The sequence below is a fragment of the Eumetopias jubatus genome, unplaced genomic scaffold (genome assembly GCF_037043125.1).
Source record: "Eumetopias jubatus isolate StellerSeaLion01/CBP00866 unplaced genomic scaffold, mEumJub1_p1.0 scaffold_1, whole genome shotgun sequence".
Classification (NCBI taxonomy): domain Eukaryota; kingdom Metazoa; phylum Chordata; class Mammalia; order Carnivora; family Otariidae; genus Eumetopias; species Eumetopias jubatus.
Window position 1 is genome coordinate 6,249,069 of NW_028274807.1, and position 26,489 is coordinate 6,275,557.

The 26,489-nt window shown below is 44.8% G+C and overlaps 1 protein-coding gene across 2 annotated transcripts in view; it reads right to left on the reverse strand.

The window, feature by feature from the left end:
* Positions 1-4,143: 4,143 nt before the first annotated feature.
* The window catches only part of IGSF5 (immunoglobulin superfamily member 5), a 35,649-nt gene continuing 13,303 nt past the window's right edge, over positions 4,144-26,489 (reverse strand). The window contains exons 4-8 of one of the 2 annotated variants that reach the window (XM_028126423.1): positions 18,784-18,924; positions 15,943-15,967; positions 12,179-12,279; positions 10,590-10,663; positions 4,144-4,239 (exon numbers count right to left, since the gene is read on the reverse strand). In XM_028126423.1, the coding sequence (XP_027982224.1) occupies positions 4,144-4,239; positions 10,590-10,663; positions 12,179-12,279; positions 15,943-15,967; positions 18,784-18,924 (437 nt within the window). Of the gene's footprint in view, positions 4,240-10,589; positions 10,664-12,166; positions 12,280-15,942; positions 15,968-18,783; positions 18,925-26,489 lie in introns of both variants that reach the window. The other variant, XM_088020858.1, reaches the window with a different exon arrangement.

Here is a 26,489-nt window from a genome sequence, read left to right on the forward strand (position 1 = left end):
CGGTGTGAACAGAAGAGTGGGGAGGAGTCTTGGCCGCCTCCCTCTCCGCGGCCAGGCGTCCAGGACTTGGCAGCGTCCCTGTACCTAAGGGCCTCTCCATACTAGTCGAGCCGCCTCTCCCTGTCCCATCAGCCCTGGGGATGGTCACAGCTCCTCAGGCCTGCTCCACCCCCTGTCTGTCCCAGTCTGCTGCCCTCCGAGTCCTTCACTCTCCTCTCCCCGTCCCTCTCATCTCTGCTGCAAGTTCTCAGGCGCTCCACGGGGAGGATCGTCCTCCCTCTTCTCACAGGAGAGAGTGCTCTTCCCCAGTGGCATCGGGAGCACTCACATGGCAAGACCCGGTTGTTGACACGGCGCCTCCTATAGGTTTGGCAGCATCCATTCACCCTTTGGGTCATCAAACTCCCAGGATCTGGCAAGGCAACTTTAAAGGCCCCCGTCAGAGCCACGCAGAGCTAAGGAGGCGTTTCTACTTAAGATCTCCAGTTATCTTCCATGCGTTGACATTACCACTTATGCCCTACTCTGAGTAAACTGTGGAAGACCCCTGAGTTCAGGGGGCAGGCTTGGCATCTGACAGAAGAACCAAGGTCAAAGATGCCTGGAAGGATGGACAGGTGTGCCTTCCACAGCGAAGCTTTTGTGACACACACCTGTGAGAGATACTGGTTTAAGGAAACCTGCACCTCACAGCCACTCCTTAGCAGTAGCCCCCTCTGCCTTTCTGAGGAACACCCTTGGCGGTGACATTTTGCTGTGACTGATCCCTCTCACTGCATCCCCCTGAGCCTGCTTCAGCTCTCTGCACTGCAGAAGGAAGAGATGAATTCACCACATCAGCAAAATACCATTTTCAGTTGAAAGCTGCCTTGGGGTTTACAGGGTTCCTAAATAGAAACTGGCAAGTACACAGACATAAAACTAACAGAAAACACCAACTGAGTGTTTGTATAAAAGAGCCCATCTTTGACACATCAAGGTCATTTCCAAGTAGCTAGCTCTAGGTCAGCGCTGTCCTGTAGAATTTTCTGCAGCAGCAAAACCTTCCATCTGCTCTGCCCAACCAGTAGCCACTAGCCACGTGTGGCTATTGAGCACTTGACGTGTGGCCAGTGGGACCAAGAAAATGCATCTTATATTTTATTTACTTTCAAATAATTTAAATGTAAATAACCACATGTGCTAAGGTATTGGACAATGCAGCTATAGATAGTTCTGTTCAAATAATTGCCCCCTCTTGTGCAATAAAACCTGGCTGAGAAACCTTACTTCTGGAATAAGCTACTGTAAGAAAGTAGTCCATTAGTGACACAGAAAAACTTCCCAGAGTCTGATAAATATTTTGAGAGTGATTCAGCAGGCACAACCTAAGTTGGAGACATTTCCATGAAATTTCCTTGGCATTGTTCTGCAGAGTTCAAAACTTAAAGTTCAATGATAGTCTACAGGCAACTCCCACTGACTCCTAAAACAACCACAGAAATACGATTCTTATAGCAGGCAGGTGGCGAACATTCGTTACACTTCGATATACTGTCTTTCTCAATATTGACCTGCTTGATCTCAATATTTACCAAATGCATACAGAATGCTAGCTTCTGTAAAGGTTACAAAAGGCATAACTGACATGACATTTGCCTTGTCTCTGGGTCGGGGCTCTGTGGTGGTTTAAGGAGAGCAAACCATGAAGTGAAGAGTATGGAGTTCACTCACTGACCAACTCTGCCCAAAGGGTCTTGTGACACTGTTGTCTTTCCCCTTGACTTGTACCCATCCAAGGATGGTGCTGGGAGACAGAACCACACTGGCACAGAGTAAAGGAGTTATAATAAGCAAGAGTCTAGTTTTTAAGCTGGTGAATTAGCAGTGTTTTTGCATATAAAGATATCTTAGGAAAGTGATACAGCAGTAATCATGGGTTTCAAACATTTTGCATTTTAGCTCTACTTCAAAGGAAATAGGCAGCCAATTCCCTCCCTTTAGGGACACAGTCCTAGAAGAGATGACATCTTTTTCAGGATCCTCTAAGCAGTGGTGATACTTAAAATAGTTGACAACCTGTACAGCATGAACTCCAGCACCTCAGAACAGATAGCCTTATGAGCGCCAGCGAATCAGAATTGACACCTGACATAGCCCCATGTGTGCCAGCAAACAGCCCTGGAATCAGTGGTTGATTCACACGAGGGGGTTCAAGGTAGAGGCGGAATGGGATTTAAGATCATAAAAATATTTTATAAATCATGGTGGTATATAGGTTTGTCAACCATTGAGTGGATTAGCAAGCAGGAGTGTTCAGTGATGAGAAACATCACCATGATGAATTGACAACATTTACTCTAAGGAATCACTAAAATCTTAACACATTTTAAGGAAACTTCAAGGAAGGTGACCTTTGAGGAAGGGGCAGAGAGTGATTTGAGGGGCGTGGGGAGGTTGGGGTGCTGGGGGTGCTCTAGTTCTGCATGTCCCCACTCAAGGACCATACGCTTTGTGAAAAGTAACCAAGCTACATGCCTACAATTTGTGTACTTTTTTGGACTTGTACTTCAAGAAGATATTTTTACTAAGCAAATGAAGCAAAATGTTGTAGGCAAGTATTTATTAATAGAAATAATCCTCAGAATAGTGTCAAATGAGAAAAGCAAGCTATGAAATAAGGTTTATGATGATCCAAATTTCACAAAGTATGTATGTGTGTATATCTATGTGAACACATGTGTGTGTGTGAGCAGATACATACTTACCTAAAAATACCTGCTTCTGAACAATAGAATTAGGGGTGATTTCAAAATCATTTCTTAAGTGTATTTTTAATTTTTTATAATAAACATGCATTGATTCTATAGGAAGAAGTACATATATTATTTTACTGCAGAAGGAGCCTGTGCACGGAAAGCAGGTAGGATACGGAGTCCCGGTGAGTCGCCCCGTCTTTCCTCCCTGGACCCAACGTATGTTCGGCACTCAGCATATACTAGCGATTGTCATCCCTACTGACTAACCCTAAGGCAGCACTAAAATCTTAACACATTTTAAGAGTCACATTCCACATTAGCAGCACCAAGGTTGGGCATGTTGTTAATTACTGAGCGGTTTTTAATTACTAATCATCACAGAAATCTGTACCAACTGGCACAGCGCTTCGCCAAATAACAGTCTTGCCTCTGGGGTAAACATGAAGAGATGGGTGGGCAGGAAATGCACTGACAATATTCACACGGAAAAAAATATCTGGAAAAGGCAGCAATTCTATTCATCAGAGCAACATTCATATTAACTTCCATGGGGCAAATGTACAATAATCAAAGACTAATATGAAGATGTGCTTTTTTTATAGACGTCTCCAAAGCATCAGGATTCTTTAAACTACCACCTGTATAGTAAGGAACTCAGAAAGGCAGTAACATTCTTTGGTGTTTTCTCTTTTATTTATTAAAGAACATGTTACCCATTTCCAGTTTTTTTCACGGCATTTGTGGTATGTAAGGTACATCCCCCACAAAGCATAATCCACATCTAACTCATCAGACGACATGAGAGCAAGCCTGACAAGGCGCAGATAACAGTGAATGTCTTCATATAAATATCCAATAATGGGATATTTCACAGTGTGCACATCGGCTTTGAATTTAATCTTATTCTTAACCTGTAAGTTCTGATTTTCCAGGAAATCTTAGATTTCGGATTGATCCTAATGTGTATGCTCCTTTTTCACGGATAATATACATTAATGCCCCACATATTAAACATACATAAATATTGTCTTCATATTATGTAAGATAACAAAAATATTTTAAAAGTCATGGTAAGATAGAGGTTTATCCGCCATTGATGGGATTCACAAGGAGTGTCGAGTGACAAGTAAATTAAGATGATGAATTTGCAGCTTTCACTTAGTTACTTGGTGGAATTCACGAAAATCTTGAAACATTTCAAAAGCCAAATTCTACTCTGAAAGGTGCGAAACAGACTCCTTCTCTCCCCCACGAAGTATTCATTCTGATTATTTCTGCCTCGCTGTGTCCCCACAACACTGGCAAAGCGGGAGCCCAGCCTTGGGACAGAGAGGAAGGATGATCCCATGTTGGTATGATGCAGGTCATCAGCCACATGCAGAATGGAACTGGAGAGACATCTTCGCTAGACCAAAGTTACGTTCCTGACAGTCTTAGGACTGGCCATGATGAAGGAAACCTGCGGGCGACCTGCGGGTCCCGGCCACCGGTGGTCAGGTCCCTGGTAACAAAGGGAAGGGGGTGCATTGAATCAGTGGAGAGCAATATAAAAGGCAAACTTGAGCTGACAGCTCCACTCATCAGATAAGAAGAAATGTGAGGGCCCAGAGAGGAACCAAAGATGTCCTTCCTTTATTGCATTATTTTCAATAACCACACCCTCCAGAAGTTTCTGAGTTCAGGGCCTTACGAGTAATGCAGTTCAAAGAATCCCATATTTGTTTGTATGAAGGCAAATGACAGCAAAGATGCACTATTCTGGTTTGTTTGTTTTTTTAATCTTCCTATGGAAATTCTAACTTCTGTATGAAAATATAAAATATGTCTAAACTTCTTTAAAAACATACTTTCCTCCTAAAGGCGAGGGACAAAGTTGAATTGACTGTACAGGTCCACCTGCTCTCTCCTCGGGAGGCCGTGCTGTGCCTCCTCTCAGAAATGTGGTCTTTGCCATTCTCCTTGGGTAACATGACCCCAAGCAAACCACATACTCCTCCAGAGGGGCCAGTACCTGCCCAACAGTACTGCCCTATTGCAAAACATGTAATATGTTTTCCTGCCAGTCCTGAGACTGCTGACTCAGCTGCACTGCACATCCTAAATAATGTAACTGGGCACCATGCATTATTTATGTTGCAATGGAACGTCAGTAAGTCTTGAGGATAAAATCACTCTGGCTCACAGTCTTAATTTTAATGAGTCCCCGTCATGCAGGGAGAACAAGAGCCTGCTGGAGTCACCTCACCACCGTGCTCTAAGAACCAGGCTTCTGCTGTGAAAATGCTTTGACATTTTTGCAGTTGTTGTTTGCCTTTTGTTTTCCCTGCTGGGCTGTGCAAATGCGTTGCTGTTTTTCTAAATTTATTAAGGTTGTATTTCTGTTTATTTCGGGAGAGTGGTGATTAGCGGGGAAGACTCGATCCACGTTTCAAGTCGTTCATGCACTCACCCTTCAAAACTGACGGGCTTGGGAGAGAAAGAAACAGAGTTGCCCAAAATAAACAGAAAAATTGACTGTCAGGGAGTTGAGGCCTGGAAAGAGGAGAGGAAAAGGAGGGCTGTTTGTATTAACTATTCACCAAGATGTAAAGCATTTGCAAAGCCCATGACTTCATATAAAAACAAAGGGTACTTGCCCTTCCCATTAGCTGTAATTGTTAGTAAGACTTTCTAATTTTATTTACTAGTGTTGTCCTCACGTGTTTTGTTGGCAGTTATACCTGCATTTACAGCACTTCACCAACAGAAACTCCTTTCTAGAAAATAAAGTCAGTATTACGTACCCTAAGTGTAAGTCCAGCCTGGATAGGAATCATCAGTGGAGAGAAGCGTCACATTTTGGTATACATCAGTTTGGAATGTCACTTCTTATTTTCCTTTCTGATCCTTCCTACAATTTCCTACATGCTGTGGGGTCTCTGCAGCCTAAAATCCTGTTTCTCTTTCATCCACAGTGAAGGTAGTGTGGCTTAGGACCCACCTAAAACACAGGTTTTAAAAAGTGTTTCCCCACGACAGTGCAGCCTAGATTGTGAAGAGCCTCAGCATCAAGACCCTTCCATCTGACACTCATCACAGCATCACACCCCAAATTTCTCTCCACGCTTTGTGGCAAGCTTGTGGAGTAGAAGTCATTCCCCACGCACGGTTCTAAGGAAAAGCCCTGCACTCAGTGATGACTTGCCCTTAGGAACAGTACTGTGCCTGTCTGTTACGCTGTCATGTTTGGGCCATGAAAATATTGTCCTCAAAGCAGATCACCTGGAGAACATGGCAAAACTATCCATTCTTTGGCCCTATCTCCCAGAAATTCTGATCCAGAAAGGCTGGAAGAGGCTCAGGACTTTGCATTTTAACAAACATCCAAAGAGCTTCAGGTATACCCTCCTTTGAGAACTACTGCTAAAGCAGCAAGTTACCAAGATACGGAAGCTTAGAGGGACTGGATGTACCTCCATGCTCAGCAAGCATTCCTTGGGATCCAGGATACTGGAAATACATCCTTCCTTTCTGCCAGTTAGTGATAGGAACAGGGACTGCCCCCCATCTCTCAGCCTCTGGTGAAAAGTCCCATGTTTAGGGGAGAACCCTAGCAGGGGAGTGGGCTTAGAGGTGGGGATGAGCAAGGCAGGGAGCTCCAGGCAGCCAGCAGGTACTTTTTGTGTGTGTTTACAGCCCAGAGTCACCAACAGACCTGACTCATGCCAGCTTGTCCCTGAGCAGAGCCCTCACGCTTCTGAAGCTTTCTCAGGGCTGTCAGCACTGAAAGCATCTGGACATACCAAGAGATGTGAAAAAGAGGCTCCCCACGACACCTCGGGTTGATCTTCCCCAAGGGAGTGTGGGGCTCTGGCATTCTGGACCTCAATCAGAAGGGTACCGATGGAGCAAGAGTCATGGAGGCTGGTACAGCAACAAATGGGGTTTGTAGCCCATCCTAAGTGTTAAAACTCCAGCTTCCTGTTTCAGTAACTGTTGGGTACAGGACATAATTAAAATCATGCCCGGTGCTGCATGACGATGTGGTGCCTGGAGGCTCATCACAATCAGGAGATCAGACATAGACGTGGAACGCTGGGTGGGGCTGGAAGCTGTGGTCTTGAAGGTGAGGATGAGAATGACCCCAAGACACTGCTTGCTCCTCAGAGCACTTCACTGGTCCCTGAGCCAGGTGTGGGCACACACTCAAGGCTCAGGGCTGGACCCTCCTCTACTTACAGGGGATCCACATGATTCCAATAAGGGCACAGGAACCCTCCAGTCCTGGAAAGGGTCCAGTGCAACCCCTACCCAATGTACTTAGCATGGGTATCGTGAATGCCCTGGAACACCAGCCAAATCATATTCACAGGCGATGTGAAGTTACAAAGTAGGCAAGGTGGTCATCAGCAATGTCACACTGTGCCAGCAGCCCCTCATGTCCATGTTGCTATGAGGTAGCCAATTACCCTTAGACCTAGTCACCTAGACAATCACTCAATGTTGTCTTAAAACTCAGACACACTCGGGTTGCACCCAAGTCCACTGAGCAAGGGGGTCCACAGTGGGACCAAGAATCTGGGCATCCTAAAGGCCATGTCAACAGTTCCCCTATGGAGCCCCTGGCCCTTCAGACTTTCCCTTCCTTGGGTTGTGTTTGAACAGAATACCCTTGAAAAAAACCAAAGTGCCCAAGACTGCAAATGAGCAAAGTGGCAATGTGATGTGGAATTATATACCTTTTTTAGTGACCCAAAACACAGCGTTTTTGTGCAGCATATTCATCTATACCAGTCTAATAATATTGCTTGTCATGACTGGATTGTGATTATCCGCAAAGCGACCGTGCCTACTGCACGTGCACGCCTTGTACTGCCTAGCTTGTGACAGCATAATTCTAGGCATTGGAGACATTCTCCACTTCAACAAATAACTTTTTAATGAGCACCTGGGAATACTGCGCTAGACTGCACGTGGTCCGTGGCCACCCGTTAGTTAAGATCCAAAAATGCTGAGCGAAAATAAGACCAGCAGGCTGAGCAGACGAGAAAACCAGCGTGAAGGGAGGACGGGGGCACAGACTCAACAGTGGCTGTGCTGTTGGCAAAGCCACGATCGCCCCACTGTGAGACCTAGTAATACGACGAAATGGGAGCCTCGGCAGCTGATGTACCGCGCCTGGCCTCCACGGATAGGACGTGCGTCTGCCCCCACCAGCTCCACCGCCACGGGGACTGGGAAGAGTTTTGGCTGCAGGCTCACTCCCAGCTGGAAATCTCTCAGCTGGAGCTACAGGGTTTTCAGGACCTGAGGCTAGTGCGGATATTCTGCACAATCGTGTAGTCTGGAGTCAACAACCCTCAACTCTGACAAGCCAGCTTTTCGGGCAGGAGCCCCACTGGAGCCCATGTGCATGGACACACCCCACAGCAGCCCGGGTGGCTCTGTCACAGGCTGGAGGCACATTGAGGCCTGTGGGGAGAGGGCTGGGATGAAAGAGAAACAACGGGGCTCTGAGAAGCTCTCAGCTGCCTCTCCTGGGCCATTAGGGGTCAAGGCCCCCTACAGGATGGGGAAAGGCTAGGAAAAGAAAGCGTTCTGAGGAAGGTCCTCCTGCACAGTGAGAACTCGGCCGCGTGGACCAGGCATGGCTGCAGGCCTGGCCTTGGGAAGTCCTAAAGTCACCTCTGTGCTACAGCTCACCTTGACCTCTTCTCTAGGCAGTGGTTTGACCACTTGGCCCAGCTGCCCACGTGCAGGACTATGTCCTCTCTGGGCCGTGGGCTCCGAGGCCCAGCCACTTCCTCCACCATCCATCTTGCTCCCTCCCGTCCGCACGTGCTCACGAAAAGCGTAGCCCACGTCTCGAGTCCACATTCTCCAAATGGACAACCTGCAGACAGGGAGGGCCTAGGCCCATCCCCGAGACGGTGCCCCAAGAGGCACCCGTTGGTTCATAATCAGAGATGGACTGCTTCAAAACTGTGCTTGCACTAAGGTGCCCCAGCTCTAAGTAGAAGACTCCAGCTGTTTAAATAGCCCCCTCCCAGTCTCTATCCCAGGCAAAAACAGCTCATCTTCCTTGTCTTCCGTTGGTTTCTTAAGGACCCTGATGCTCTGGGTCGAGATACAACCTCCCCCTAGAAGGCTGTCAGACACTTCAAGAAACGCAGATATACGTGACCATCCCCCAGGGCCCAGCACCTCCGGGCGACTGTTCTTTTCCCACCAATAGATTATTAGCTGGTTACATGTTCAAGTAGCAGAAACTTCTGAAGTTTCTCTCCCCGCATATTTTCAAAACACTTCAAGCCTAAGAAGCATCTACTCCGAGCTCCAAAATGTCATTCTCCATTCCTGTATCCAAAAGCATCTAGAGTTCCCCTTTGTCCTCATGTCTACTTCAGGAGGGCACCATCTGACATGACCTTTTCTGACTCCCTCCCTGCCTACTCCATGCCCCCAACCCCAGACGTAAGCACTTTGGCTTGTCTGGTGGAAAGACACGTGACAGTAAAAGGTAACCATAGAAAAGCCACAGAAATAAAGGCTGGAGGAAATGTGTTCTTGGGTGACCATGCTTAGTTCTGGGAAGAGAACCCTTCCATCAGCCCACAGCCCCACTCAGGTCCAGTTGTGGAGGTTCGACAGGAAACATCCTTCACGGCCTGGTGATTACTCCCTTTGGCCAGCTACCCCTTACTCAAGAGATGGTCCCTCGGAAGAGAACCTGTTGCATCTCTATAGCCATCTCTCCCAGGGCCAGACTGAATGCCTCAGAAGACACATGTGCCAAAGACAGCAGACTTGATGGGAAGAAATTTACCTTTCCATTTTCCTGCCACCCAGCCTAAGGATATAGCCTGAACTTGTACCAGGAACCCAACAGTTTGTCACCTAGGCCAATGTTCTTTGGTGCCACAGACCCTTCATATGTCTTCCCATCTGGCTACCACTGGTTTTCCACTAAAGGCATCACTTAGGTCCTCCCGATACATGGCTGAGCATCAGTCAAAGCTCGCCTCCCCCACAAAGCCCTGGGAGAAACACATCACCGGCAAGACATATGGATTGAGCTGAATCCCAACTGCAGGGAGGAATATGATGGCCTGGAGCTGCCCGGAAACCTAAGTCAATAACTACCCCAAGAAAGAACGATGGGTCTAGGCAAGCACTCCCAGCGGCAGCACCTCAAACAGATAGCGACTCATAGGCAGAACACAGCCAAGACCTCAGATGCCACATGCTGTCGGGAACCTAGTCTGCAAGCGCGCCTTTTCCAAAAGCTAAAGGGGAGAACATCCATACATATCAGGCACAGCATCGCGGAGTCACATCAAAGTGCTTCTCATTTGAAGGTGTCTTTGAGGAGGTCAGAAAATACATATTTTGCCTAATATGACTGTGGATATAAAGAATCATATTTTCTGTGTATGCATTCCAATTCATTCATCTGTGGCAACCAACACTAACTCCGTGTCAGAAAAGCAACATACCATGTCCTCACGGTTCCTGGGTGACTGTGTTCTTCATGTTCTTTGGAAGGATGGAGCCCATCAGAGTTTGCCTAACAACCAACAATATCTACAACTAGTGTTCCTCCCCTGGAGCTCCAGACTTGTACATCCAGCTGCCCACTCAGCATCTCTAAGTGGGCATGTAAGAGATACCCCGAGATCTACAAGCCCCCACCTACACTTCTGTGTGCAAGAGATACTATGTCCTCCATGCTAACAGGTGAGCAAAGGCCACGTTCTTCCATCATGAACATAAAACAAGCACCATTTTATAATCACCTACCACCAGGCAAGTGTTTTTAAATGACAAAAAAAAAAAAAAAAACCTCGAAATGGGGAAAATGGTCTGAGTCACCTGATAAGGTTGCCCATTTCTGTGTTGTTCCCAAACACTGGATTCAAGGGACTCTGAAGTGAGAGAAGCAAGCTCTGCAACAGAAGAATGATTTTTAGAGTGATAAGTAACAAAGCCCAAATAATATTCTAGCAATTCTGATTTATAAGGAAACACATTTGCTTTTATACAGTAACCCAAGCATAAAGCAATCCTTAGCCATAAACTTGTTTTTAGAGTTCCCTTGAGGTTATATACTTTTCAAATCTTATCTTTCTAATGAAATAAAAGTATGGCAAACTCACAATCCAGTCCTTCCTTGACTCATTAGTCTCATCCAGAGACAAGGTGAATCTGTAGCTTTAATGCTGACCAAGGAATATAAACACAGGAGTCAAAAGGACAAAAACACAGAGAGGTTTGGTTTGGGCCATGATTTTGGTCAAGCTACTTGATTAACTACTCAAAACACTAATAAATAAATATTCACCCACAGGAAATTTTGTAAGCTATGATCAGAACAGCATCGTGGAATTTTTAAGAATCTGAAGTGAGCCATTTGGAATGAACGTGGGAGGCCACCATGGGAGAAATGGGCCAGGAGGGCAGCCCTAATCTTATTGAAAACAATTTGTGGGGGGGCGGGGGCAGCTCTCAGCAAGAACTGATTGACGAAACGTCTTTCTGTGGAATTTGCTTTGCCAGGCCACTTGTTAGGGCCAGGTCTCCCTCTCCCACCCATTCATACGCCCCTCCTCTCTCATCTGCCTTCCAGAAGGACCTCACATCAAACCCTACCCTTAGCCCCTTGCCAGTGGCTGAGCCCCCACTAGGACTGTGTCCTCGAGAGGGAAGACATTCGGGTGCTACAAAGACTTCTCAAAATTGGGTTTCATTTTTCAACATTCTCCTACACCCTCCAAAGCTCAAGAGGAACAGATTTCTCTCTGAGTTTTGGTTTTATTTGACATTTTGGGAAAGTGATCCTCAATGTATTAAAATGCTTCCTCATATGCTTTACTAAAGGTAGAAGGCTTTGGGGCGCCTGGGTGGCTCAGTCGCTAAGTGTCTGCCTTCGGCTCAGATCCTGATCCCAGGGTCCTGCATGATCCCAGGGTTCTGCGACTGAGCCCCTCATCGGGCTCCCTGCTGGGAGGGAGGCCTTCCTCTCCCTCTCCCACGCCTCTTGCTTGTGTTCCCTCTCTCTCACTGTGCCTCTCTCTGTCAAATCAATCAATCAATAAAATCTTTAATAAAACAAATAAATAAATAAATAAAATAAAGGTAGAAGGCTTTAACAAAGAGAAAGCATAAAAAAATTTATTTTAATAAATTTAAATTTAAATTTAAAATTTAAATTTTCATCCCACTTTATTTTAAACTTTGGAGATATAGGTGGATTTTTACTTTTTATAGAATATTTCTATATCCTAGAATATTTCTAGTCCTGACATTTCCCCTTCTTCTGAAAATTACTCAAAAACTAATGACCAGCAAGGGCTGAGTCCCCTGCCTGGTGCAGCCCGTGTACAGCAGTGCTGGTCAGGGTCAGTCAGCCCCTCCCCCACACTCCCCTCCAGGTCTTCGGAATGCCCCACCCGCCCACTCACTGGCGGTCCTGGGCTCATCCAGGCTGTAGACATTGTTTTCACTCCCACTTTTTACGTTTGTCTCCGAAGTTTCTTTGTTTGTCTTCATGCTTGCAGATTTCCTGGAATCAGACCATTTTATTTTATCTTATTTTAACCATTTTAAAAAGCCAAAGGTTAATCAGCAGTGGATATTCGGTTCAGTCTGCTCCACCCAGAGCATTCTTGCACGCTGAACCCACCACAACGTCAGGAGGGACACTCATAGCCACCAGCATGACTCTGTAGGTGGTCTGCCTGCTCACACTCCCATTGAGATAGAGAGAGATAGGCCCATGGACTCCATTCCCCGGTCGATAATCAACCCCCAGAAGCCAGGGACCAAATTAAGCAGGGCTGGCAAACTATGATCCACAGGGCAAATCCACCCCCCTTTTATATAAACAAAGTTTTATTGGAACACAGCCACCCCTGTCTGCTTCCATATTATTTATGGTTGTCTGCATGGTACAACAACAGAACTGAGTAATTGTGATAGAAAGCGCGTGGCCCACAAAAGCAAAATATTTACTCTCTGGCCCTTTATAGAAAACGTGTGCTAATCTCTGAAATAAAGTAAAAATTTATGTAGCCTCCCAGGGGAAGAAAAGTTGGCAATGGATACCTAAATATTTAAAGATATTCACGCTTGACCACTAAGAACTTATTATAGGGAAATAACCAAAGATATGTGCAAAAATTTACTTGAAAGAACGTTCATTCATGAGCTATTGATAATAGCAAAAAGTGCAAATGACCCAGGTGTCCCACCATAGGGGACTAGTGAAATAAATGACAATACATCTCGGGGCGCCTGGGTGGCTCAGTCGGTTAAGCGTCTGCCTTCGGCTCAGGTCGTGATCCCAGGGTCCTGGGATCGAGCCCCGCATCGGGCTCCCTGCTCTGCGGGAAGCCTGCCTCTCCCTCTCTCACTCCCCCTGCTTGTATTCTCTCTCTCTCTGTCAAATAAATAAATAAAAATAAAATAAAAATAAAAATTAAAAAAAATGACAATACATCTCTAAAATGAAATTCCATGCCACCTGTAAAAATTATTACAGGTGAGAGCTCTCATGCACTGCTGGTGAAAGTATAAACTGGCATACCCACTTCAGAAAAGCATATGGCAGTATTGTCTGTCTGCCCTACCTACCCTGAGACTCTACCTACCCAGCTCTCACGGGTAGACATACACCCAACTGAATACAACACAGGAAGGAGTACTTATGAACACGTCATCAAAGATCCATATTAAATTGCTTAGTGCCACAGAATTCATAATGACCCCAAAAACTATCCAAATGCCCATTTAAAGGAAAAATAAATTGCATATATACCCACAGTGTAGTATTATATAATAATAAACCATCTACATCTTCATCTTCATTGAATAATATGGACCAATCTCACAGTGTGACACTTAAGAAAACCAAAATGAATGAGTATACATGCTATGATTCCATTTACATAAAGTTCATACGAATATAATCTCTGGGGATGTGGGGATAGAGGTCAGAAGACATAACCTTGGGATGCCTGGATGGCTCAGTTGGTTAAGCATCCGACTCTTGATTTGGGATCAGGGTTGTGAGATCCAGCCCAGCGTTGGGCTCTGCGCTGGGCGTGGAGCCTGCTTAAGATTCTCTCTCTCCCTCTTCCTCTGCCCTTCCCTGGCCCTCTCTCTCTCACTCTCCCTCTCTAAAAAAAAAAAAGAAAGAAAGAAAAAGAAATGACCTTTGAGGAAGGGGCAGACAGTGATTTGAGGGGCATGGAGAGGTTGGGGATCTGGGGTGCTCTAGTTCTGCATGTCCCCACTCAAGGCCCATATGCTTTGTGAAAAGGAATCAAGCTACACACCTACAATTTGTATACTTTTCTGAACTTATATTATACTTCAATAAGACATTTCTATTAAGCAGAAATTTATTATTACTATTTATTAACAGAAATTTATTTATTACAGAAATTTATTAACAGAATCTGCAGAATAGTGCCAAGTGAGAAGAGCACGCTACAAAATAAAATTTATGCTGATGCAAATTTCACAAAATGCATATGCGCATGTATCTATGCGAACACACATGCGTGTGAGCCGATACATACTTACATAACAATGCCTGCTTCTGAACGATAGAATTGGGGTGATTTGAAAATCATTTCTATTTTTTTAAAGATTTGCTCATTTATTTTTAGGGGGGAGTGGCGGACTGAAAGGGAGAGAGAGTCTCCAGCGGACTCCTCACTGGGCACGGAGAGATCATGACCTAAGCAGAAATCAAGAGTCAGATGCTCAACTGACTGCATCCCCCAGAGCCTCTCAAAATCATTTCCTGAAAGTATATTTTAATTTTTTCTATATAAAAAATGCATTGATTCTGTAGGAAGGAATATGTGTGATTCTACGGCAGAAGGAGCCCGAAGCAACTGGAGTTTGCACAGGTGCCACTGTGCACGGAAAGCAGGTAGGATGCGGGGTCTCGGTGAGTCTCCCCGTCTTTCCTCCCTGGACCTAATGTATGTTCGGCACTCAGCATATACTAGCGATTGTCATCCCTACTGTCATATTATTGCTGTTGTCGTCATTATTCTTCTTATTCTCTATCCATGACCCCAAATAGCTGTTGACCACTGTACTATGTTTTAAAATCATCAAAGATCCCAGAGAAGAGAAATAAAAGATGTTACAAAGTCCATAATGGTGAACAGAAAAATCCAGGCTGCCATCCTGCTGGAAACAGCACCCTAGAGAAATGCTGGAATAATTCCTGGAGTCCATTTGCCTTCCTCTCCTCTTGCCCTCTGTCAGGCCCCAAAGGAGGAGCAGTTTCAGACCGATGCTTTGTAGTGTTCTCAGAGACCACAGCCGCCTCTCCCAACACTGCGTTACCACCAGTGAGTGACTGGGGTCAAAGGGAGAACGGCTAGGGTCTGTTATACCGTGATTACACACATCCTCATTCACCACATGTTACCAAAAGGTATTTTAAAATCTCAGCATTTCAGAAGCTAAAATTATCTAATAAAATACTGAAAATTAGCTATGATTTTGTTGTAACACCCCCAGCATAATGACGACTGTCTAAAAGTCCCTCCCCTTAGTGCATTTATACTTGTCTAAACATTGCAGACATTTAAACTGGTTATTGTATTATCGTCGGTATAGCTACCTTAAAAGTGCTTGCAGCTACTTCTGGACGGCCATGGGAATGGCTGGGATTTCTCTGTCCCCTCCCGCATTAGGGGTACAAGCAGTGAACGCTACCTAATTTGCCTGCCTGGTCAGTTTCATGTGCCTGAAGCCATCCAGCTGGCCTCACTGTTCTCCACCGCCCCAGAAATTCCAATCAGGACCTCCGCCTGGTTCTTTATCCTTGAAATGGTCCTCAAGTCCCCTGCATTGACTCAAAACAGGAGGGACAACAGTCACGGTGCATAGTGTCCTCTTGTGGAAAGAGTTGCAAATGCCAGACACCAAGTAGAAAATCTCCATTTTCCTAAGTGAGCTGGGGCAAGTCAAATGTAGGCAGGATCTCCATCCTCTATTTTATTCTACAATGAATTTTGCCATATGAGTTTGTGTTTGGCATACGTGTTTTTCAAAGTTGTCCATTTTCAGTACTTAATTTTGAGTAACATGATCCTAAAACCCCACAGCTCTGTGTGTGTTAGCAGTTGTAGGGCTGGTGTTTTTTGGTTGTTTTTCAGTTGTTTTTGTTTTCCGATAATTGATGTGATTTCAAACTTACCTTATTTCATTTTGATAACTAGATTCTGAAAAAAAAAGGAACAAAATCACATTAGTATTAGTTATTCTGAAAATAAAATCTAATCAATTCTTATAGACCCCCCTGATTTTAAATACATTGCTGAGTATTTGTGACCCATTCGGTATTATGAAATTACCCCCACACCAAATTACCAAATGACTTTCAAGCCTAAGGCAAGTAGAATTCACTATTAGCTCTCCTATGATAACTACTATACCTAAAGTATAGTAGGTACCTAATAAGTTCTCAATGAATCTTGAATTTAACTAGCAAGATATGAAGACTCGATTCACCAGGAAGAGGCATTCTGCATTCCCAATCCCTATTGTCATTCATTCAGTACTCACTGTGTGCCAGCACGTTGCAAAATACTATTTCATTTACTCATTACAACAACCCAAGGGGTAGGTGTGAGTGTCATCATATTTTTAACAAACTAGACACTATTATATCTTATCACCATACTTTAACAAATAAGGAATTACATTGTGTAAGCGCTGTACTTCCTTAATTCTAAGATATATTTTCAATCAATATGTAACAATGGTATCAATGCACAGAGTTGCATCCACCCCCAGAAGCTGTCATTAAAATACTAATGTTTTTAATCAATAGATTCTTAGACTGGAGGGGACCTAGGGAACCTGGAAATAGGGAGTAAGAGAGCCACACACCAGTCCCCAATCATCTGTTCTCAAAAGCCAGTGTTCCTTGCTACTCTGCTGTCCTGTCTAGGCCTTCTATTCATCAAGCTTTACTGAAATCTAAAAAAAAAAAAAAAAAAAAAAAATCATCTTCCTTATTTTTAGATATGTTCTCACTTCCAGTTGAAATAACATCTGCCAATTCACACCCCAAATTGGACCTCAGAAGCAATCTTATTTGAAATGAAAAAGAGAGACAGTTTGGAATATCACTAGTGTTCCCATAAGGATGGGCTCTGAGAGATGGGCTCCCAGTTTCTCTGTTCTATTAGCAGAAGCAATCCCAAGGCCTTCAGACCGCACGGAGTGGGGCCCTCACCTCTCCTCAGTCAGTCCCCAGTTAACCAATCAGAGCACTGAGAATTCTCCAGGCACTGGCAAAGCAAAGTGCCGGACAATACTTCTGAAGAAACTTGATGCGTGTTGTTTTTAAGCATGGAGACGATTGTCATGGGGAAGTCCAGGACCTCCCTGGGTCCTTTACATTTATGTCAAGGTGAAGTGTAGCGTCCACTGTGAATTCCACCCAATGCGGTGGCCTCGGTACATAGGTTGTCACAGGCCCTATGCCTGTTAAAAACCAGGGCAATAAAAACAGCTCACTCTTATATGAGCTTTTCATCTCAAAGTTAAATAAAGGATAAAATCTAGGGTGGAAACAGTTTCATATATCATTTTATTTTGTCCTCGCAACCAATCTGTAGGATAGTACTTACGCCTATCTCATGAGGATGCTAAGAATCAGAGAGTCCCCCCGGTGTACATCTTACATGGGCCACCAACCCTCACAACCTTCTTACTAGGCTGTTGTGGAACACACAAAAAAACAGCTGAAGAGGATAAGTCCAAATAACCAGAATGTCCTCCAACGACACCACAGTAGCTAATGTTGAAAATAATAATCTGAAGGCACTGAACAATCCTAGTCACTTCTCAATTAAAATGTAAGTTATCCAATAGTTTTCCTTTAAAATCCAGTGTATTTTACTTGAGTAATCCTTCCGTGGCATATAGGGTAACTCCCAGGTAAAAGCAAATTTCCGTCAAATCTGGGCCAACAGAGGCTCACTACTTTTCATGTTCTGTTTCCTAAGGAATTAAGTTGTATGACAGAATTAATTCCCAATGCCAAACCAAATCCACGCAGGGGCTTAGGCTAGACAATTAGCCTAGATACAGCCTAACTGTGCACTTTACACAGAATATCTCACTGAGAGGGATTCCATGTAAGGTAATTAACACGGTGCCTGACACAGCCACAAAATGCTCATCAAATGGCAATTAGTGTTAATAAAATTTTAAATGCAATTAAACTGACACGTAGCCTAATATCAAAAGTCTGATTTTAAGAAAAATAATTTAACTGTAGAAAATATTCAAATAGGCATAGGTGAGGTTTTATGAGACAAAGAAAGGTAAGGCTGGACACACATTCAGCACTTGGAAAGTCCTGAGCCAACCACATGACAAAGATCCTTTGGTTTCTGGAGTCACAAACAGCTGAATTCTATGACAAGCCCACCACAACGTTGATGAGCCCACCACGAATTTGAACCTGACCCCCAAATGAGGCCACTGTTTTTGAGTACCTCAAGAGACCTCATTCAGAAGAAAGGTGTAATTATCTTTATTAATTTTATCTGTACTATTTTTACTTGACAGAAGACCTTTTTCTTCCTGCCACTAAAACATTTGCCTACAAAAGCCAATTTGGAATTATACAAAATAGGAAATAATCTTTTAATGTGCTCAGATAGGTATTATTCTGGAAAAAAAAAGCATAGCATCTGAATGGCAGATTATAATGCCCTTACAGCCTCGAAAACATGCACAAATTCAAACAGTCAGTGTCTTTGCTCAGAAAGGTACTGTCTCTTCACCTTCGGAAAAGTGTGAAGATCTCGGTCTTCCCCGGAGGGGTTACACCTGACCCCAAAGGAATGTATCCCTTCTTCAGAAAGTCCTTTCGTTCTCTGAAGCTCACATGTCCACTTCCAAGTGAAGGATGCTCCGAAGGTCAATGCATCTTACAAAATTGCTGAGGAGCTAATGAACTTCAAGTGCTTGTACCAAAAGTTCAAAAACACATACAAATCCATATGAACAAAAAAATTACCTTTTTTCTCTTGCCTGGAGACACAGCAACAGCAGAATATTATAATCAGAACAATTATCAGGATCAAAAGCAATGACAAAGATACTGCAAGCAGAGCTATGGCCCAGGTAGGCAAGGATGTACCTGCTCTATCAATGCTGCCTATAAGGTTGAAAGAAGAGAGAAAAAAAAAAATGTATTTAGTGGTGCTTGCTACTGTCCAAGGTACGTAATCCCTGATTGTATACCACCCTATAAGTCAGATTTTGTTTTCTGATAATTTAACTATTCGGCCTGCTACAGTTGGGTGTCATAAGCCAACTTCTCTGGAGCGTGCTCAGATATTCAGTACTCTACAGGATCTTCCACTATGATACTCATTGCTGCCAGTAAATACCCCTGAGCAACACAGTCCCCGTATCCATCAGTTAGCGCCTCTACCAGTCCTAAAGGGAAAGTAGATGGCAAGGAACGACAGCTCCCGGGTTGGAGTAGCAATTACCAACCTCCAACATCCTTTATTTAGCCAAGGAATAAATACTTACTGAGCAGCTACTGCTGAACAAGACTGCAAGACTTGAGTTTGGTTCTCCCTTCCACGTTCCCACCCGTCAGGGGTCCAGAGTCCAAAAGAAATGAGGACGAACTGAAGAGGTGTCACATCTAAAGGAACGTACTGCAAGGTTTTCAGCCCCGGCCCACCCACACCCCAGAGAATGCCTTTCTCATCGGCTCATTGCTGTTTCCCCTGGCTCTTCAGGAGCCACCTTCCTTAAGGTCTGCTTTGCCTTCTTGTTGTATCCAGTAGTCATGGAGCTGGGAAAAGAATGGATAGGCAGGGGCCAGCAGGGAGTGAAACGGAGCGGGGCAGGAAGGAAGGGAGAGGGGAAAGCCATTTTGATGGAGGGCAGGCCTGTCTTAGCCAAGGCTGTCCAGCACGCTTCACGCAGTTATCTAAATTCAAATTAAATGAACCAAAATTATATGCAATTACATACTCAACTCCTTAGTCACACTCGTCACATTTCAAGGGCTCAGTTCCCACAGGTGAAGAGCATTGCCCTCATCACAGAACGTCCCGCTAGACAGCACTGCCCAGCCTCGGGTTTGTGAGAACTGCAAGTAGGTTCTATCCAGCATTGCATTTCCCCTCCTGAACCATGCTGAGGAAAAACCGCATTTAAGTTGATCTGTTCAAATGTGAAGAGCTACTCAATAAACTCCGCCACTCAACCCTGAGCGCTTGGTTGGACTCTCATCGTGAATGAGTGCTATTTTATTAAATGCAAGTCGTCAGAAAATACTGAAACAACAGACTTCCTATGAAGGAAGACAGAGTTTGTAAATCAACAGCCTTTCCAGCACCCTGGAACCAGAGCTTATAGGAGGAAAATAGTTCTTAGGTGTTCTCCCTTGGAGTTTCCCATGAAAAATGACCTTGAAATCATAATTTGCTAATCCTGTGTCAAAGTTAAAGGCTCAGAGTACCTTGTGGTACTGGTTAGAGATGATCACTAATGCCCTGGTTTCTACGACCATCAACCACCTGGATTGTGACTCACGGACAAGTAAGGATTCCACTGCAAAATAATACAAGGACTGACTGATCTCCAAGCAAGTGCTAAAACTCAGAGAACACTGTGCTTTGAAGAATTACATAATATAAAAAGATACTCGTCTTCTGCTCTTTGTGCAAAGCTTCTCTGCATTACCTGTGATAGTTTTTCTAAATTTCCTTTTTTTTTAAACATCTCCTGTTCATTGTCACCGTAAATGTTTGTGAAATTGCTATCACTTCCAGTTCTTCTTACACATCTGCTACTATCTAAACAAAATTTAGTCCCCTCGAGGTCAAGGACTGTCTTATTTTTCTTATATCCCACGCACCTGGCACATATTGGGCACATTGGATGAATAGATGGAGGGAGGGAAGGAGCGAGGGACAGGAAGTGGGGGGAGGATGGATCTCCACATCACCCACCATTTTTCTAAGATGAGTTGGGACAGATAGAGATAGGAAAAGAGTTCCCCAGGAAAGGTGGAGGTGGTGGGGACGGTATTCTACCCTTCCCATATCACCCCTCCTCAGCCCCAGAATTGGAGCTTTAAGATTTTATTTTTTTATCTCTTTATTTGAGAGAGAGAAAGAAAGAGCCGGGGAAGGAGCAGGCAGACTCTGCACTGAGCTCAGAGTCCAACACAGGGCCTGCTCTCACGACCCTGCGATCATGACGTGAGCCGAAAACAAGAGTCAGACACTTAACCGACTGAGCCACCCAGGCGCCCCTGCAACTGGAGCTTTCCGACAAGCCAGTCTCTTCACATCCAGAGAGTAATACAAGTTATCCACTTGCTACACAGAGAACAAAATTCCCAAGCATCACCGGGAATGGTTGTTACACAAGGAGATTCAGAGCCCGACCGCTGTGGTGCCAAGTCAGGGGGTCTGGAATGGCACCCCAGGTGATTCTGATGCAAGTGGTTGGTGACCCACACGTTGAGAATGCCCAAAACGGAAATGTTTCCCAAACAAACTGCCACATTACGGGATGTTCCCATAATCTCCCTCCTATGGATGTGATAAAAAAAAAAAATTAAGTTCCAAATCACATTTATGATAATCACAAACTGGAGTTTAAACTCAGGTCACCACCTGGAAACTTTATGACCGACAAAGAGCTTTGGGCTTCCTGTCAGTGGATTCAGTGAAATCTCATGGGCACTGTTTCTGCTCACTCACCCACAACAATTCCTGCCCCCCACCCCCCAGGCTGTTCAGTGACTCTGGATGTGTGTGAAAACACTGAGAACACTGCAGGGCACGGACACACACATTCAAGATTGCTGACGTCATCCTAAATCAGCCTGAGGAACTTGTTACAAATTGAAGTTTGCAAATATTAGAAGCTTTCATAATCAGGGAGAGAGCTGGGGTTAAACATTAAGGTCTGGCTCAAGACTCAAGAGATGGGCTTGAAAATCATACTGGGAAAAGTCAACACACATTGTTGACTTACTCAAACATTCCCTATCGGGGCATCTTCCTCCCCTACTGGAGAAAATGTTCAGGGTGCCAAGCTTCTGTCACCCGAGTCTGGACGTGGCAAGCTTTCCTCTGATCTAGTACATAAACAGCTGCTTATCCTCAGGGAGGAGTTATTATTTAAAGGGAGGGGGGGAAGGGCCACCTCAGTGGATTTGGTGACCGAAACAAGGAAGAGCCCAGGGGATATCGTGACATCACTCACTCTCTTGGCTCTTAATTTAACCACCAAGTTTAGCAAAGTGATGCCTGCTCTCACATAAAAGCCCCAAACTCTCACCAAAACAGAAACTGGTCTCAGAAGCCACGTGGCTCTTTCTTCCGCTTCCTATATGCTGTGACCACAGTCCGCTGGGGGTCAGATCTCCCCTGGAGTTCCACACCAGGGGAAGACTTACTGTCTCTACTCCATTGGAGCCCCCTCCCTGCCAAAGAAGCACGGTGTATGAGCCATGAGGAGGTGTAATTTGGTACCGGAGCTGCACGGAAGAATCTTTCTTATTTTAAATAATTTTTAATTTACCATATATGACATATACGTGGATACACACATGCATATATATCATAGACACTTCAGTGGGATGCTAATTTTTAAATGAGTACATTTACAGTGGACTGAAAGAAAAATAAATGATGGTCATATATTGATAAAAAGCAGGACACTGGACAGAAAGCATGGATCCTTGGAATAACCTTGTCCGTAATCCAGCCCCTTCATTGTGCAGAGACTCTTGGGACAAAGCAGCTCAGTGAACCGGACAAGGGCACTCAGACCAGCAGAAACCCGGGGCTGTGACTCTTGTCTTTCTATTCATGTTGTGTGTCCAACTTGGAATATCTTCTGGGAAGGTACAGCCCTGGTCTTACGGGAAACGGGGAGTCCAGGTGGGCACTGGTCCCTGACTTGTGTCCTGGCAAAGGGTGTGGACATAATGGTTCAAGGCAAATGGCAGAGTCGCTAGAAAGGATGTGTATGGCACCTAGTGACCAAGGAAGATGACCTCCAGGTTCAACACCTCTTGCTTTCCTCCTTACGTTCCGTCACACAACTGTGCACGTCGGCACCGCAGGACTGAATTTACTGTGCAGCTTCAATCTCAGCTTCAGGATTGTCCTTTTCCCATCTGTGCAGGAAAGGAAGATAGTGCTTCCCAGATGCTCTCACAGAAATGCTCAGTTTTAAAAGGTCACACGGAATTTCTCGAAACCAACTGGATCAGTACAAAATGTCACCGGGGGCATGTGCAAGGCATGCTCCGGTGCTGATGAGGGGGGGACACAGGAGGTCTCTGAATCAGTGAAACAAAAGAGAGCAGCTGTCCCCTCTCCTGCCCTGTGGGCTTTGTGGCAGGGACTGTCCTGAGTGTCAGACGTTTTAACCCACTTACTTCTCACACCAACAACAAGCCCGTGAGGTAGTTATTATTATCATCTCAGTTTTACAGATGAGAAAACTGAGGCACAGAGAGGTTAAGTAACTTGCCCAAAGCCACACGGCAAGTAAGTAGGCAAGCCGGGATCGGAGCCCAAGCTATCTGCTGTCCAAGTCCGTGTGGACAGTAGCATCCGAAGAGGCTGGGTCAGAAGGCTGGGTCAGGAGTCAAGGCCTTCTTCAGGATCTCCCTGTTCTGTAGCCCCCTGGTCTGACTGCCCAATAATCTGGGAGTTTTCCTAAAAATGACAATTTCCAGGCTGCACACAAACCAATTCAATCAGAACCTCTGGGGTGGGGCCTGGGCCCATCCCGTGGGTCAAAGTTCCTGAAGGCTAAACGGCAGCCAGGAGAGAGAACTTCCGCCCTACTCTTCTCCCTCTTGTTTTACAGACAAGAAAACTGAGCCGCAGAGGTCAGCGACTTGCCCAGAGTCTCACAGCCAGACCCAGGGCTGTGACCCAGGACTGTGACTCCCCCCACTTGGTCTGCCCTCCAAGTTGCCACTCCTCACAAAACTAAGGTTATAACCAGGAATCACTGCGCTCTACCAGGTGCTCCCCTGTCCTAAAAATGTTGCTTTGCTCTAACGCTTCACTTGAGTGAGAAAACAGAGAAAGCAACGCAGCTGGGTGCACAGAGGATGGACAGTGCTCTTCCTCAGGCGGGCAGGAGAGGGGCTCCCACCTTCCAGTTGTACCTGTGTCTGCAGTGCCTGAAGTCTGTGCTGCTTCTGGAATCGAAAAAAATTGATCTTTTCAAAATCATTAGCAGTACCCCTTTCAGCATGCTTTTCTTTCAAGAATCAATGATTGTTAGGCTTGAACTAATTAGCCTTTCTTCAACTGCCACTCTCCTTCCTGCAACAACTCACAGGGACTGTTCCAGAAAGGAACACAATGGACACAGACTCCTTGCACTTTCAGGAGAAAATGAGTGGCAGGACAGGTGTTTATCGATGCCTGGAGAAGCTTGCACAGCACAGGCATGTTCGTTTGGGGCTCTCCGTACCCCCGGCTGTGCTCCTAGAAGCCTCCCTGACACCAGCCGCCGGGGCTGTAATGAGGTCTTCAGCTACTAAAACTTGCATAAAATACACAACATGCAGCCAGCCACCAGCTGCTCTGGATCTTGATGAATAATTTAGAAACAAATTACCCTTTTCCAAATGGGTCCAATAAAGTAAGACTCATTGCAAGGCACCCACTGTGCTTCCCTTTGAGGCTGCAGGGACTCTAGCTGCCATAATTAAGGCCTCTAACTTCCCTAGTCCTAGCCTACGAAGGAAGCACTCCACTGAATTAAACCTGATCAAGGGAAATTAAGTGCCCCTTGCCCTTCCCTGCAAAAGAAGAACTTTGCAGGCAAGTGAATCTCTAAAATCCATCTCTACGGGGCATCATCAATCAGACCAGCCCTCTTTGTTGCACTGTTACCTTGTTAAGATGTGTGATTTAAACTGTCGATTTCATTCCATTTGGTGCTAATGGAACTTTTTTTTTTTAAATCTTCCGTTTCAAAGCTTGGACCATATTTATCATAGTTAAATAGCTTCAAAGCCAGCTGGATTGGCTCCTTGGAGAAATGGCTGATTCCAGGATAGAACAGGGGAAATGAAAGGGAGTTCAGAACATCGTATTGGGCCAAGTGCTCAAAAACTAATACGGCCGTGTCAAAAGGACACCAGAGCCAGCTGGAAAGGATTCCCACTAGCCAAATCTGGAGCACTCTGAGCATCAAAAGGAATAATGACAGGAGCAGTTTATAGTGCACTGAATAAAAATGAGTCCATACTAAACCTGTTTTTAAAAAAAGAAAAACAAAAGGAGAGAGAAGTCTCTTCTTTACAGAAGACTACCAACCAACAAATATGAAAATATGATGGAGCCAGAAAATCATTCTTTTACAATCACCATAGAAACAACAGATTTGGGCAATGACTTACTGATGAATGCAAAAACTATTAGGGGGAAAGACCACCGGGATATTCATGTAGTAGTCATTGATTACATATTCATTATAATGGAGAAAGGGATCTTTACAATGGAGAAATCATTAACCAAATGATTAAACTTACTACCAATGACAGAGAAAATTGACATCATGACCCCACATGACATTACCCACGACTTGCCTAGACTATTTAGCCTCAAATCAAAGTATGTTGGAAAACCTCAGACAAATCCAAACTGAAGGGCATCTTGCAAAAATGGCCTGGACCCTTCAAAAATATTTATATCAGGAAAGACAGAAAAGGTGAGGGAAGCATTCAAGAGTAAAGGAAGGAGACTACACACCTGATAGCCAAAGGCAATGCATGGTCTCTGACCAGACATTGGTGTGGAGAAGAAAATCACTATAAAGGATACTTGGTGAAACTTTAAATATGAACTGTGTGTTATATAACAGTCTTGTGTCAATGTTACATTTCCTGATCGCCAACTACATCAAGTGTGGTTAAATAGAACGCCTTCGTTCTTATGATATACATGCTGAGGTATCTAGGGGTAAATTGTCATAAACTCTGAAATGGCTCAGAAAAAAACAAAGGCTGAGAAAAAGGCAAACATGACAAAATATTAACATTTGTTGTATCTAGGTGAAGGCACATGGGTATTCATTGTACTAGTCTTGCAACTTTTCTAAAGGTTTTAGTTATTAAAAATAATAAACTGGAGGGGCACCTGGGTGGCTCAGTCTGTTAAGTGTCTGCCTTCAGCTCAGGTCATGATCCCAGGGTCCTGGGATTGAGCCCACATTAGGCTCCCTGCTCAGTGGGGAGTCTGCTTCTCCCTCTTCCTGCCCCTCCCCCTGCTTGTGTTCTCTCTCTATCTCTCTCAAATAAATAAAATTTTAAAAATAAGCTAAAATAAATTAATCTTGACTTAAAATCAAAGAAACACAGATTTCTGTGCCTTTCACCCTCAAAAGCATTGATATTCACCAGATCCACATCAAAGATCTGGCAGTCCTGGATCCCTTTTCCTCTTAGCAACAACCAGCTGGTACTGGTTTGGCTGCTCCATGTGGATGGAGCATGATGTCTGGTTCCCAGTGGGCCACTCCACTCAGTCTTCTACCATGTATTCACTCACGCTTTCATTTCTGTTGTCTGCCTGGTCTCTGGGGGCATCTGAGTCAGAGACGGGAGGCAAAGTCCTAACAACAGGGGAGCAAGCTTTGGCTCACTGCACTGAGGATCAATCCCTGCAGTGCAAAGCACAGAATTGTTGGTACTGACCACAGGGTAGA